Raw genomic sequence first — 16,118 nt, forward strand, 5'->3', positions numbered from 1 at the left:
AGAGTTTGTAGGTATGCAGTATGTATGTTTTACTTTCTGGAGAGTTTGTAGGTATGCAGTATGTATGTTTTACTTTCTGGAAAGAATCTTTCTCATCTCTCATGCTCAATAGTGGTTCTCAGTTGGAAGGTGTGATTTTTGCCCCCTAGGGGACATTTCACACATTTGGAAGCAGTTTTAGTTGCCATAATTTATAGTAGAATGCTACTGGCATCTAGTGGGCGGAGGCCAGGGATGCTGCTGCAAACATCCTACTATGCTCAGTGGTAGAGGCCCTTCCCTTGTAAGTACCATGACGACTCCTAACAAAAAATTGCCCAGTTCAAGATGTTTGTAGTTCTGAGGTTGAGAAAAAACTCTGCCCTGGTGTTGTATTTTATTCCTCCCAAGAGCTACTTGTGTAGGTGTAAATTTGTGAATCTATTTTGCAATTTAGAATAATGAAATCTAAACACAGGAAGAGGAAGAGACCCTAGAAGTTACATATTTGAACTTTATTCCAACTTTTATCCCTCAGTGCAGTATTCTGCATTATATTAATAGGTATAATGGGTGGGGAGTTTCTTAAATAAATTTGACAAAGGCAGACAGTTCAGTATTCAGTATGATGAAATGCATTGTGAATCTCCCAGTCCCAAAAATGTTTTCCTTGGAATTGGGAGGGAATCCATTATTTACCTAGCCCAGCCTTTTATAGTTTTCTAAAGGATCTTGATTAGATGGCCCTGTTCTCTTGTCTGCAAATTTACTGCAAAGTCTTCTTTCACCTAAAATCTTAATATATGTCAGTGACAGCAGGAATGTTAGATCCATCTGTATTTGTCAGATTGTGATTTCTTAGATGAGCTAAAAATTGGGATTTTTTAGATTTCTATTCTGAATGTAATAATGTTATCTGTTCCATCAGTAAATTGAAAAATTAAAATCCTATCCTGAAATCTGCCTACTTTGTGATGAGGATTAAGTTAATTATAGCTTTTGAGGCTTTATATTTTTTTTGAGAAAGGTGATTTTTTTTTTTTGTTATAAGCTCTTCTGATGTTTTTGTAAAATTGCTTAACAGTCGAAGCATGAAGGATTTGTTGTAAGTAGGATGGGAATCATTGTTCTAATCAATCTTTCGCTCAGTATGTTACATTTTAAAGAAGTTATGTGACACTTGCCTTACTCAGATTTCTTGGCTCTTCAGAGTTGCAGTATTTTTTGGTTTCTGTCCATTTCATTATACAAGTAATACATGTGTACCTTGGTGACATTACATAAGCCAGAAAACAAAAGAATCTCATTACCTACCTTTTATTTTATTTATTTTATTATTTTTTTTTATTTTACAACGGTTTATTTTTGCATCATTTTGTACATTTTGTTTTCCATCTCAATTGTAATCCCCGCAGGTTTCCCATCACCAAGTCACCCGTGTGCTATCACCATTATCCCGTGCACTTCCCTCCCCACCCCCCTGTTTTTGATTCCATTCCCCACTCCACCCCAGCAAAATGCTACCTTTTATTTTAAAAAAAGATTTATTTGTTTATGCATATAAGAGTTGGGGTGTAGGCCAGGAGTGCAAGGGGGGTGCGTGGGAAGGGTGGTGAGAGAATTCACCAGAGACAGTGGGAAGCAGAACAGACAGATCTGCTAAAATACATTGCTGAGGGGAGCAACAGGCAACACCAGAGAGGTCTGCTGTGCTACGTGGGTCACATGACCTTGGCCTGGGATTGAACTCTGCTGCAGTGGCTGCTTATAGTGTCAGAGTGCTGAGACTTAACCTATTGCGCCACCAGCAAGGGCTCACCTACTTTTGAAAATAAAAATGAGGTCACAGTATTTGTTTTGTTTTTTAATATCTTTTTTCTTAGTTTACAGTGAAACAAACACTTTTTCTGTGGTTACAGCTCTGCATCTTTTTAAGGTTACATAGTATTCCACTTTATGAAAATGTCATAATTTCATGATTTCCTCAACATTTGACTTGTTTTCTGTTACAAGCAATTAATGAGATACTAAAAACAAATCTGAACACATAGGCAACTTTTAAAAAGAATAATTCTTAAGCCCCACACTGTAGTTTATGGCAATGTGAGCTACTATTTAGTGCTAATGAAGCTTGTAGTGTCCAGTGATTTTGGTGTTTTTTTTCTGTCTACAAGAGTCCTCAGGTACAGTGATGTTTTGGAGAATTTGCTTTACATTTTTCCTATTCATTAAGAAGTTTTTCAGATATTTATTCCTTTTACATTTGCCCTCTTTGTTTGTATATAGATTATAGTAATGTTATCAATGGTGTTTAAGTAGTTGCAAGCATTTTATTTAATCATCACAATAGTTTTGTGAGGGATAGGCTCTTATGTGCCAATGAAGAAATCAAAGGAACAGAATAGTTAAATAAATGGGGGCAGAGTCAGGATGTGAACCTGGACTTCTAGCCCTTACCAAGAATAATACTGAATCTCTGCATAACATTTCAAATCATTTAAGGGAGACAGGTATTGATTTCAATCTTTTTTGAAGAATCAAAGATTTAGACCTTAGGAAGGGATATTCCTTCTGAAGAAGTCTTTTTCTCCCTCATCTCATTTCCCTCCTTCCTTCCTTTAAATGGTTGCTTTAGTAACTACTCTTTGTAGTACAGTGTATACTATGGCGATATTGAAATTTAGGAGAGTATGTAAACAAAATAAACTGTTGCCTTTGGAGGTATTTGTGACTAACGCTAAGTTCACAGATACACTATCTCAGAGGGTCAGAGAAATCTTGAAAGAGACTGGGTTTGAATCAGAGAATTTAGAATTAAGCAATTCTAAAATGACTACTTAAATACTCTCTGAGGTGTGTGTGACCCTCCTTATGTGTGTAGGATGAGCCTCTTAAGTTTTGTGTAAGCTGTGCAACATCTGTGTCCTTGCCTGAGTCTCCAGGGGATGCTGTTTCCTGCCACTGCTGAGACTTGGGTAGTGGACTGCAACTACTCTGCTCACATGTTACATTAATCATCTTGCACTGATAGTTTATCTCTTTGTACTGCCAGTTTATACTGCTTATACTAGGAGTTACTGTTAAATTTATAATCAGATACAGGAAAAGTGGATATAGAGCAATTTGTGTCACACAGAATGCCACATACTAGAAAGTCCTTAAAGATGGAACTCTCAGCCCTAGTTTTTTCATAGGAAGTTCTTTAAAATACGACCTTAGAATGGACTAAACAGTTGTATAGAGCAATAGACAGATAGACTCTATAAGCATTGGTGTTTCTGTAGGTGAATTCTCAATCATTTAATTAAATATTTGATGTTAATTATTTGAATTGTACTGTACAGAGTCTTAGTGCCTTCTATATATTGTCTAAAGATAAAAGTATTTGGCCAAATTGAAAATTGCCCACTATTTTTTTGAGAGTGAGGAGGGGATATTGCTTTTATTTAGTGATTCACTAACTTTTTGGTTTCATGATCCCTTTTCACTTTTAGAAATTGTCACATATCACTGTTATCAATAGCAAATGTGTTAGAAAGCTTGACAAATTACAAAAATAATTATTTATTATCCTGTAAAACAACAAACCCTTTGCATATTATGAAAAACAACTTCTTGCCAAAACAGAAAATTTTAGTGAATGACATTGTTTTTAGTTTCCTAATTTTTCTGATGTGTGGTCCAATAGACCATGGCTGGGTTCTCATAGTTGCTTTTGCTTCTATGTTGTTTTAGTTGAAGAATATTAAAGAAAATTTGGCCTTGCTCAGTTATGTACTTGGAAAAGAGTGGTTTAGTGTTTAATGGCCTTTTCAAATAAGTATTGATACAACCCCCAAACTTGACAGGTCGATTCATAAAAGTTAGCTTTATGTGGAGTCTAAAATCATGTCAGTGAACTTTTCATATTGTGTTCCATTAAAATTCACTTACTCTCACGTGGACTGGCATTTTGCCCATGCATGATATCCTGGCGTGGGTTGGCGTTAGGTTCTTCACTGAGTTCTGCAGTACTTCTGAGTGCTGACACATTTCACAGTTACATGCTATCAAAAATGCACATTCGTTTTACCATCATTAACTCTACTTTATCAGAAGTGACTTTTTAAAGTATGAGAAAATGTTGGGATTCCTGGTAGTGGATAAGAGTTTTCAAAATATTTTTGCTTGAAAACTCTTTATCATTGGTAATAAAAGTGGTTTTTGTTGAAGTCACAGGTTCACATTGTTCATTCTTAAGGAAATTTCTATTAACTACTTACGTCTGAATAACCAGAGCTTTTTAAAGTCATTCTGGCAAGTGAAAATAGTGTTTCATGGACCAAAAAAGTTGCAGCTTGCAACTCAGCTGTACATGTACTTTTCTGCACAGGAGTGCTGTATATGATCTTTGCATTTCATCACACAGAATATGTTTCAAGAGTTGAGATGTAGTGATGTTAATAATTTTTACTATTTTATCAAGGATATTGTCAATGCAGCTGACTTATTTCAAACTGTAAGTGAGTTGAGAATGCAGTGATCAAAGACTATTAAATATTTTGGTATCTGTGTCTTGATTTGTGCATTGAGATACCAGCGCTTTTGCTCATTCTTTGTTTTGCACCCTCATTGCCATTGTCATCACTGCAAAAAAGAGGAAACAGTGTTGTAATATTACCATGAAAATAGCTTTGATCTGTGGACCCTCAAAATATCTTTGAGATACCCAGAAGTTTACAAATCACACTTTGAGAAACCGCTAGCTTTTATTAGTTCTTTATATAGATTTCATTTTACTCATAGACCAGATAAATCAGAGTGGTTGATGAAGAGGCAAATGATTGAGGTTGAGGTTTTTAGCTTGGGTTACTAAATGAAAGCAAATGCCATTACCTGAGATAATGGATGTAGGTGAGAGTAGTAAGCGTGTTGGAAGGTGAAAGTGAATTTTGAATTTCAGGGTGTTTGAGGAAGGCAGAGATAGAAATGTTGAGTATTGTAGTTCAGCAAAAGTTTTTCTGAGCTTTAAGAGATCTCACTCTCCTAGTGGTTGTTCCCAGGAAAGTGAGTTGAGAGCAGGAGGGGACCTTGGTATCAAGAAACGCAGCACTTCAAGAAGAATGGGTGGTAAGCATTACCTACATGTTTCAGAGAAAATCAAATAGGCTGGAAACAGACCTGACCATTGCATTTGATAATGAGATTACTGGTGACCTTTGCCCTAGAGTACTATGAAAACAAGCCAGATTATAGAAGAGCAGAGTGCAGGGGCAGCTATTTATACTGTTCTTTGAAGAAGTTTTGGGGTAAAGGGAAAGACCCATTGAGCAATAATTTGAGAGGTAATCTGCACTTAAGGACAGGAAAAGAAAAGGAAAAAAATGCTGAAGCAAACTGGTATTAGCAGCTGTGATTCAATTAAGTTTGTAGTACAATCTGTACTTAAGAAGTGAGAAAGCTAATCAAGACTGCACTCCTTGGCCAGAAAAACGCACAAATTTATGACATTTATTTAGCATGTAAACTTGTTGGTGAGGATGGGAAGTTCCTTCATAATTATTTTCTGTTTGATTGCTAGGTGTTTTGAAGTTTGCTTTAAATTCAAATTTTAAGAAGTTTGTACAGTTTTTTTATGCAAATTGTTGAACTTTAGCAATCTGGGATTTTCTCAGAATGGGAACTTCTGCTTGGGCTACTTTTAATCTGGTAATACTGACGAAAAAGAAGGCTGCAGTTCTTTCTCTTCTGCTCCCCTATACCCACCATCCCATTTACCCTACTTGAAAGATAGACCTCAGAATGGTTTGACAGTTTTTTTTGCTGTGAAGGCAGTTTGGATTGCAGCCTCAAGTAGTGTTTGTATTGAAAACATGTGTGTTGTTTTCTAATGTGCTTGTAGTTCTAACTTCCTTTTCTTCTTTCTCTTCTAGTCTGTTCTCTGGGGAGGCAGCAAGGGGCGGTGGAGCTGGCCTCGGCACTGGGAGAGGCTGGACTTCCTGTCTCTCTGTGCTGAATGGCTGCGATGGCGCCCGCTCTCACTGACGCAGCAGCTGAAGCACACCACATCCGGTTCAAACTGGCTCCCCCGTCCTCCACTTTGTCCCCTGGCAGTGCCGAAAATAACGGCAACGCCAACATTCTTATTGCTGCCAACGGAACCAAAAGGAAAGCCATTGCTGCAGAGGATCCCAGCCTAGACTTCCGAAATAATCCTACCAAGGAAGACTTGGGAAAGCTGCAACCACTGGTGGCATCTTATCTCTGCTCTGATGTAACATCTGTTTCCTCAAAGGAGTCATTGAAATTGCAAGGTGTCTTCAGCAAGCAGACAGTCCTTAAATCTCACCCTCTCTTATCTCAGTCCTATGAACTCCGAGCTGAGCTGTTGGGGAGACAGCCAGTTTTGGAGTTTTCCTTAGAAAATCTTAGAACCATGAATACAAGTGGTCAGACAGCTCTGCCACAAGCACCTGTAAATGGGTTAGCTAAGAAATTGACTAAAAGTTCAACACATTCTGATCATGACAATTCCAGTTCCCTCAATGGGGGAAAACGAGCTCTCACTTCATCTTCTGTTCAGGGGGGTGATGTGGTGGCATCAGAATCTGGGGACTTAAAGGGGGGTATGACCAATTGCACTCTTCCACATAGAAGCCTTGATGTAGAACACACAACTATATTTAGCAATAATAGCACTGCAAACAAATCTGTAAATTCCATGGAACAGCCGGCACTTCAAGGAAGCAGTAGGTTATCACCTGGCACGGACTCCAGTTCTAACTCGGGAGGTCTCAAGTTAGAGGGTAAAAAGCCTCCCCTGTCTTCCATTCTTTTCAGTGCTTTAGATTCTGACACCAGAATAACAGCTTTACTGAGGCGGCAGGCTGATATTGAGAGCCGCGCCCGAAGGTTACAGAAGCGGTTACAGGTTGTGCAAGCCAAGCAGGTGGAGAGGCATATACAGCATCAGCTGGGTGGATTTTTGGAGAAGACTTTGAGCAAACTGCCAAACTTGGAATCTTTGAGGCCCCGGAGCCAGTTGATGCTGACTCGAAAGGCTGAAGCTGCATTGAGAAAAGCTGCCAGTGAAACCACCACTTCAGAGGGACTTAGCAACTTCTTGAAAAGTGATTCAATTTCAGAAGAATTGGAGAGATTTACTGCTAGTGGTATAGCCAACTTGAGGTGCAGTGAACAAGCATTTGATTCAGATGTCACTGACAGTAGCTCTGGAGGAGAGTCTGATATTGAGGAGGAAGAACTGACCAGAGCTGACCCTGAGCAGCGCCATGTACCCCTGTGAGTAGAACCCACGCATAAAAATGTCATTTCCAAGGAATGTTATTCTTCGTAAATAGGTGTCTGAGTTTCCTTTACTTTCCTAATTTTAGGTAGGTGGGTACATAGTACTGCTAATAAGAAGTGAGGTATTTCTGGTATGTTGTGTTGCTATAGGCTAAAACTCCTAGTTTCCCATTGAAATTTTATTAAGAAAAATCTAGAAGGCATTCTAGGTTTGAAACATTTTAGATTGTATAGTTACCTTTTGAAGTTGTACATAGGATATTTTTAATATGGTTTTAGATTTTGTTGTTTCTAGTAAGTGGGGACAAAGTAAATTTTGTTGGAATTTGTAGTTGCTTTTGAGATTTTTTAGCAGAGAATGTACCCAGTCTTCAATTGTAGCACTTGAGATAGTCTTGGATTTTAAAGACACTAATAACGAGAAAATGCTTCAGAGTGCTTTGTAGGTTGCCTCCAAGCACACTCCGCATCCATGGCTTTATTCTTTTCCTGAGAGTCCATTTTAAAAAAGATGGTATTTCTCTTGTTTAAATTGTGTTGACATACTTGTGATAAATACTGTTTTTTCCGAATTTTATGGTTTGATGAAAACTATACGGTAAGCCCTTCGTGGGTGGTGCTCCTGTAGCCAGAGTTGCTTCATCGTGATGTTTTAAAAATTTTTTTTTTTTTTTTCATCACGATCTTGCCTCATAACCCTGCTTTAGTGTCCCCAGGGATAAACAAGGAAGTAAAGTGTGTCTCCTTTAATGTAAATCAGTCATAAATCTACTTAAAATCGTTAAGATTTGTGAGAAAAGGAACCATGACAGCTTTGAAAAAAAGGACCAGAGAGTTGACTAGTAGGTCCTCTTTCATTTTCTCTTTGGGTAAGGATGTTGTAAAGGTTGGATTACTAGAGAAGGCTGAAAAAAAATGGATGCCTTAGCAGAATTGGGTTTCCCTTTTCTGCAGTGAAAGGGGGCTTAAGATTTTCACTGGCTACATTATTGAGGTAGCAATGCTTCTAAGCATAAGTCAATTTTTTTTCTTGAATTTTGTCTATATTGTCCACAAGTAATAATGCTATGTCTGAATATGAAATTTTGGTTTATCCTTCTATTTTGAGGGGTGGGAACTGGATTTTTTTGCTGCATTTCTTCCTTCTAGATCTAGTTCCATTACTGTTTGTTAGCAGCTGTACCTGAGTCCCCTTCTATATTCAGATCTAAAGCAGGTATATTTCAGAGGCTTGCTGTTGGAGTAACAATTATCTTTCTCTTAAATTACATTGGTAGCTTAAATCACCTTGTCAGTATTTGTGATATTCCCTGTGATTTTGCTTTAAATAGTACTTTAAAAAGTTTTGGCTAATGTTAAATATTTTGTGCTTAAGAGTAACTTCATGAAACAATGTAGTTGAAACATTTTAAATTTAATGTACTTATTTTGTGTAATTGAGGGGAAAATCTAGAAACCATAAGCCTACTGTTTTCAGGATGTATTATACTAAAAACATTTCTAAGTTTGGTAATGTTGTAGGTAAGTAATATCAAAATACTGTCAGGGAGAATTTTTCTTATTCCATCCTAATAATCTAGTGACTTGAAAAGACCTGTTAGCTTATTCATTTACACTGTTAGTTCTGGGCTTTCTTGTCCCACATGGCTTGTTGATTGGACAGGTGTGAGGTATAATGACAAGGGATCATATTAGTAAACTTCCAGATCAGTTGAATTATCATAGAATTAAGTTAACTAAAAGTTGAATTTCCAACCCATCAGATCAAGTTAGGAAAAATTGGGTACTCAAGTACTGTAGTAAATATGCCTTTTACACATTATATATAATTTAAGTTAAAAATACCAGTAAAGCATACTGACTTAAAAGTTTTTGTTGAGCAAGGTCACCAGACTGACTCCTAGGGCTGGTATTTCATCCTATGTTTGTTGACCTTCAGAGTATTTTAAAGGTTTTTAGCAATTGGCTATACAATGTGAGTGTGGAGGCGTGGGTTTGCTTAGAAGAGAAAGAAAAGGGAAAGTTTTTTGATTTGATGAAAAGCTTTTCTTGTGATTCCCTTCCAAATCTTAAAACCACATTTCTTGAGTCCTACAATTAAAAATTAACTTTTCCAGGGTTGACCCAATTTGGTGAATTTTAACTCCTGCAGCCCTACCGTCTTATAGCATGCCTAATATTTCATGTCTTGTTGGAGTATTTATGCTTGACTTAAAGTTACCAGATTTAGTCTTGATAACCATGATTAAAATCTTTAGTTAGGAGACTTGGAATTGTTTTTAAATGATGTTGCTTAAATTTCAAGTGAATGGCTCTGAAAATTCTAAGCTCGTCACCAAGAACTCAATGTGTGATTTCCCCCCTCCCAACTCCAAGAGGAAAAACAATGATTTGTTGTAAATTTTAGGCATATGCTAGAAGTAGCAGAAACTACTTATTTATATCTAGTTGAAATTGCCCAGACTTAATTTTTGCTTAATTTTTGGTATGTTTATTAATACTTTATAATTCATGCATTCTACATAAGACATGTTAGAGTTCTTTGTTTAGTTTTTTAGCTTAATTTTATGTTTAGGTTAAAACTGTTATAACTTTTTGTTTCAGACTTTTGGGAAAATCTTCCTAAACTGTTTTATATAGTTTCCTGTCTTGGTGCATGTAACTAACTGCTTTGAAATTTTTGCTTTATATTGGGTTTGACCTATATCATTGTTTAGTAACATTACTGTGGGTGGAATAGGGATTTAAGTGTCATCTCCTTGATCAGGAACTAGCAAGAAACTGTTTCAGTATGTCATAATGCTTGCTTATTTTTAAATTTAGTAGTGAAAAATGAAAGTGCTTACCTTAATATGTATAGTTGATTGTGTGCTAGTGTGTTCCTTTTTCTTTCTTTTAATTTTTCTGTATATTTCTTCCCTTTATCCACCTAAAGAGTTTTCCCAGATCTGTACTTCATTTCGCTAATTTTTTTGGTTTACTTTTATTTGGTTTTGTAGTTGTAAACATACATAGAAGGTGCTTTCCAGATAGCACTGTATTCTTACATCAGCATTCTGGATACCTTTACCATGTTATGTAGATCTCTCCCACTCCCACCTTTTTCCTCCCTGAACTGTTAGTATATTCTTATCTTGAGGGTCAGTATAAAAATAGTCCCATGAAATGTTTCATTTTAAATACTGGAAAATTGAGGATGTTAATCTTTATATTATATCCCCACTGCTACCTTAACCAAGGACCTGAGGGAGCAAATGACACAAGCAAGAATGAATGTATGTCTCTTTCCCCAAGCTTTTAGTCTGTTTTTATTACCCAGACACTATCATTTGTGGTGTTCACTAGGTTCCTATTTTCCTGTTGACTTTGGAATTTTGAGAACTCAGCTTTTAGGTCTTATTGTTGGACCTTTTAAAAAACCTTATTCTGATCTTGCTTTTTCAATGTCCTTGTTTTATTTTTATGTTGTTATTATTTTTTGGTTTAACTTGTGCTAGCCTATCTTGACTGGTACATTTCTGAAGTCTGTTTCACATCCTGGTTAAGTAAAAATACAGTAGGCGCTCACTTAATGGTAATGAGGAAGTTGAATTTTGGGTGGTCTTAATTGTAGTGACTTTTAGGGAATTTCACTTTCTTGGGATTATTAATAAATGCATAAGGTTATTTTTGCATTTCTTATTTTGTGTACTATGTATGTGGGAATAATCCCATTGTGGTTTTAATAAAAGTTACTTCAGAGCTGAGTAAATTTCGTTGAACAGTTCTAACTCAGTGGGCCCTTGATTGTGTGTTTTTTGTTGTTATTGGCATGCATATGACATCCAGTGGCAGAAATAGGAACTTCTGCATTTTCTCCCCTGCCCCCTGCCTTTTCCCCCTGAGAAGAAAGTACAGATATTGAGAATTATTCTTGGTGTGATCCTGAAGGAGGAAGTTAGGAATGTGGCAGATGCAGTGGCTACAAGTGTCTTATGTTGCTTTTGTGGCTGCTGTTTTCACTTTCTGTAGTGATTGTGGAAGTACTGTTCTGATAGTATTGATCAGTACTTAATAAGTGCTTATGTTTTTGTTTTATAACTGCATAAATGTTTAAGACACAAGTGATGCCACACGTGAATACCCCCAAGAAGCTTATGGTTTTGATGTGGAATGGAGACATGGCAAGACAAGGGTGAACAGTGCCTGGCACAAAATAGTAGAAGGCAAACACTAGGTGATAGAAGTGGTGAAATAAGATATCACAGCTGAGTGTTAGAAAGAAAATTAGAAGTGACTTAGAGAATGATTGGGATTTTGATACTTCTTTTTGGTATATTAGAGATAGGTCAGTATAGGTAGACTGCACAGCATAGTAGAATGGCATGTGGCTGTTGTAGATTAAGATGGGGATATTTTAGAGACCTAGTAATATAAATAAGCATGGCAAATATAGTGTGAAAAGGTAAAAAAATCACAAAGATGCAGAAGTACATTTAATGGAACTTAACAGTAGGTGTATAGGAGTAGTTAAGGAGAGTTGAAGTTTCAAGTATTGGTGACTAAGAATATAGTTGCAAAATAACCCTAATAGTTCACGATGCCCCAGTTCCTTACCAGTGTATTAAAATTGAAGGTTTCTGTATTACAGCTTTTACAAATTCCAGTAGATGTTAACAAGTCAGGAAATGAACTTCCCGATAATCCTCTAGAAACAGAGAAAGCAGAGTTGATCCAAACAGAGAGATCAGAGCCTTAAATTGGAGTCTTTGGAATTGTTTAACGCATTTGTCAGATATATTGCATTACCTACCTCACAATGAAGTTATTAAGTGTTTAAGAATATAGCGGTAAAAATGATACAACCTGATCTCTGTCCTGACTCAAGGAAAATCTTGATTAGAAAGAGATTAATCAGGGCCTCCCAGGTGGTGCAGGGGTTAAAGACACAGCACTGTCAAGCTATCCCCAGTGACTGCAGCATGGGTTGGATCCCCAAACTGGCAACTAAGGCACATGGCACAGAAGACCTCTCCTGTCTCACCCGCTGCTCCCCTCAGTAGTGTTTTTAGTAGATCTGCCTCTTCTGCTCCCTACTCTGTTTCTGGAGTGAATCCTTTCACCTCTCTGCACTTCTGGCCTACACCGCAGTTCTTATATTTATATGCATAAAATAAATATTTAAAAGGAAAAAAGATTAATCATTTGAGCAAGTAAATCACAGAGTGGTTATAGTTTCACAAATGAAATTCAGGGTGCTATGCATTTTCATATGGGAATGTCTAATTGAAGTTGGGCAGGGATGTCAAAGCAAGTATCTTGAAGAAGGAATGTAAGCTGAGTACTGAATAAAGAAGGAATTGGTGGTGAAGAAGGGAAATGTATGTTAAGGCATTTGGAATGGTGGAACGGGGTGCTTTTGAGACCTTAAAGAATTGAGCAACATGTAAGAAGAAAGTGGTGAGTAATGAGACCAGAGACGGTGACTAGAAACAAGGTGACATCATTGATGTTTACACATCATTGGGCTGCTTAAAGGCCTTTTTTATTGTGTGAAGAGTAGGGTTGTTGGGAACTTTTGGAGACCAGTAGTTAGACTGATAACTGTAAGCCAGGAAAAAGAGAATGGTGGACTCAACTTTCGCCAGGGAAAAGGGAAAGAGTTGGTGGTAGGGTGTTTAGGACTTGTGGCTTACTCTTACTGGATACAGCTAGTGGGTGCTTAGAGGGAGGGACAATGGTTATTCCTAGATTTTGGCTGGAGTAACTAGATTGGATGGTATGTCAACATGGATAAGGATCTGTTGGGGAAAGGTTATTGAACATGATGAGCATTCACTAATTTTTCACTTAAACATTTTTGCTGTTTGTGTATACTTAGGTGTAAGAGCATGATACTAGATTTCATCAGTATGATAAAACAGTTGTTTCAGTAGAAAAGAAAAAGCTTGGGGGTGTATTCTGTTTCAAATGATGGTATTTAGTTTCTCCACCCTCTCTACACAAAGACCAAAGTGGACTGGATTATTTGACTTAGAAAGTCTTGCCTAAGGTCATCTCCTTTCATGTCTACCACTTCATTATCTTTTCCTGTTTTCATCATGTACCTAGGAAAATTGTGTTCATATATTCAATGTTAAGAGAGCTTTAAATTTAAATAAATCGCCTCCACTCTTCACACTGGCGGGGGGGTGGGTTTCTTTTTAAAAATACAGTTAAACCCATTAAGACTGTGGTAACCTTAACCTGTTTGGTTTTCACTTGTATGATTTTTTTTTAGATTTTTGCACCAAAGTGGTAAACAAAATTACTTTGAAATCTGTCCTAGTCTGATAGACTGTTTCTCAAATAGAATAGACTTGTAAAGCTGTTAACTTTATTAATGTTATGGATTGCTCTGGCAACCTTTAGAAACATTGTAGTGACTATATATAGATTATATTTAGAACTCAGGTAAGAGAATTTGGAGAAAATTATTTTGGGGTAATGGGAATATGGTGATTGAAGAATGACAGAAAAGAGTTATATTCCATTTTGAATCATTTTCTTATAAATTGTTTTAGTTTTGCCATAGTATAATGGATATTATAAACAAGGGGATGGTTGAATATGTGTAATGACCATTTTCTTGCTCATCCTTCATTCCTGTTCCCACTCTTTCTTCTGGTAACTTGAGAGATGCATCCAGGGAATAGTAGAAACTGAAGGAGATAGACAGCATAGGACGTTTGGGACTAAACTAGTGTGAAACCTGGGAGATCACAGAACCCCTTGGGAATTTTGACTGAACTAATTTGGTTGAGCTAGGAAATGTTAATTTATATCAACCTTACCTTGTCAGAAAGGAGATAAGATAATTGATGGGGGGGGAATAATTTACACTTAATTTTTTATCTAGACAGTGTTACCAGTGTTTTACACACATTTAACACATTCAGTCCTTATGGCAGTACAGTGAAGTTTAGATGTTATTATCTTAGTTTTATAGACTGAAGAACAAAAATTTAAGTAATTTGCCAGCTAATCAGAAATGAATAAGCTGGCTTGTTTACCCACAACCTGGGCAAAAATTCTGTATTAGTGGAAACAATCATTTATCTTTGAGATTTGATGAGAAGAGCTTTATCACACATCATGTAACAACTACGTGGGATTTAATTAAAGAGACTTTATAGTAGTATTAAGTAATTTGGTGATAGAGGGAAGTGGTCTTTATTTCAACCAAATACACCCTTCAGCTTGCGTTATTACCCTGTTCCCCATTTCTTTTGTAGACGGTGGGTGGGGCCTTTTCTTGTGGCAAACATAGCACCTAGGAAGTAGCTGGATATATATATATATATATATATTATTTTTAAAGATTTATTTTTACCCTCCATGAAACACAATGTAAGTCTCAACGTCCATATAAGTGAAAACTGCATAATTTGTTAAGATGAAAAGCAAGCTATAGGGGAATAATTTGACCATATATGTATATTTTGTATATATCCACATGTATGGATGAATGTATCTTAAAAGACACTATTGTTTTATGTTTCCTCTTCAGCCACTGGCTGTGATTTTAATTGTGCTGGAGGATCTTCATTAGTATTAACACATGGGGAGATTTCACAAAGCTGCTTCATTAGGAAAAAAAAAAAAGCTTGGCAGACTAGGTCTTTTTGCATGCACTGAGAATGTCAGCCTTACCTCGGTCATTTGTAACATAATAAGTGCAAGTACAATGATTGCAATGCAGGAGCACTGGGGGAAGGGCAGAAATACTGCCTGTCTAATAGGGATATCTGAAAAGAAGACTGCTCATTACATAGTAAAATGTATGCTAAAAATTAGTGAAGATGATGTCTCAGGAGACTGATGCTAAATAAATTAATGTGCTGATATGTTTTTAATTATTATTTTTGTAGTAGTTTATTTCATTCTCAGGATTCACATTGAGCAGCAAAGCAGTGCTAGCACTTATTGATTTTTTTTCCCTGCCACATTCCCGGAATACAGATTTTAATCATTTCACTACACCACACTCAGTAATTTCATTAAAAACTGGAACCTTCCATCCCCAGAAAAGCATTTAATTTCAATGACATACAATTTCTCTCTTAGCAGAAAACTGTCTCTACAGTAAAAGCTGGCCTAAGGTTCAAATGCATAATTTAATCCTGAGTTTTCCATGCTTTGCATTCCTTTGAAGCTATAATTTGAGTAACTACCTAATAACTGTAATAAGGACAATAATTTCCTTATAATATATTATTAACTCATATTTAATTAACTCAGAGGCCAAGCTATGTACATGTATGACTGGGTCAACAGTTCTATAGACTCAAAATTTACTAATAATGTTCCAGAAGAAAAATACAGATTAAAATATCAATGTGAATAGTAGGATTTAAATTTTCTGTCCAACATAACATCCAAAAACATTCATGTATTTTTATATAATTGTGATCATTACTCAAAGTATATATTTAAGTGTTTGGAAGTAAACACAACAATTTACTGAAAATTCCTATATATAAAAGATTAATAGTAACATTTCAAACACTGTGCCTAATCAGTAGCATTTTCTGTTAAAAGTATTTTGGTCCAATAAGAAAAAAGGGCTAGTATCAAGTTGTCTCAGTTTTTATGAAGAACTGTCTTAAAATATTTCTCTGAAATTAAGTGGCACACTTGACTAACTTAAATAACTACGAATATATGTTTTACTTGAATACTTTGAATAATCTGCAAAGAATGGCTCAATTTTTGGCTCCAATAATATTCTGAAATATTAGGTTTGAAAAGAGTACATTAGTTTTCCAGTAAGTTTCATAAGGATATGTGATTTACAACACCTCCTTTTAAAGAGAAGAAAGCTGGGGGGGGGG

At 36.3% G+C, this 16,118-nt stretch overlaps 1 protein-coding gene across 3 annotated transcripts in view; it reads left to right on the forward strand.

Annotated features, from left to right (window-relative positions):
• KANSL1 (KAT8 regulatory NSL complex subunit 1) overlaps positions 1-16,118 on the forward strand; it is a 129,893-nt gene that overhangs the window by 36,317 nt on the left and 77,458 nt on the right. For all 3 annotated transcript variants that reach the window (XM_012726492.1, XM_012726491.1, XM_004684053.2), the window contains one exon: positions 5,892-7,260. In XM_012726492.1, coding sequence (XP_012581946.1) covers positions 5,975-7,260 — 1,286 coding nt within the window. In that variant the 5' untranslated portion in view covers positions 5,892-5,974. The remainder of the gene's footprint in view (positions 1-5,891; positions 7,261-16,118) is intronic.

The sequence above is a fragment of the Condylura cristata genome, unplaced genomic scaffold (genome assembly GCF_000260355.1).
Source record: "Condylura cristata isolate star-nosed mole 26May11 unplaced genomic scaffold, ConCri1.0 scaffold00017, whole genome shotgun sequence".
Lineage (NCBI taxonomy): Eukaryota > Metazoa > Chordata > Mammalia > Eulipotyphla > Talpidae > Condylura > Condylura cristata.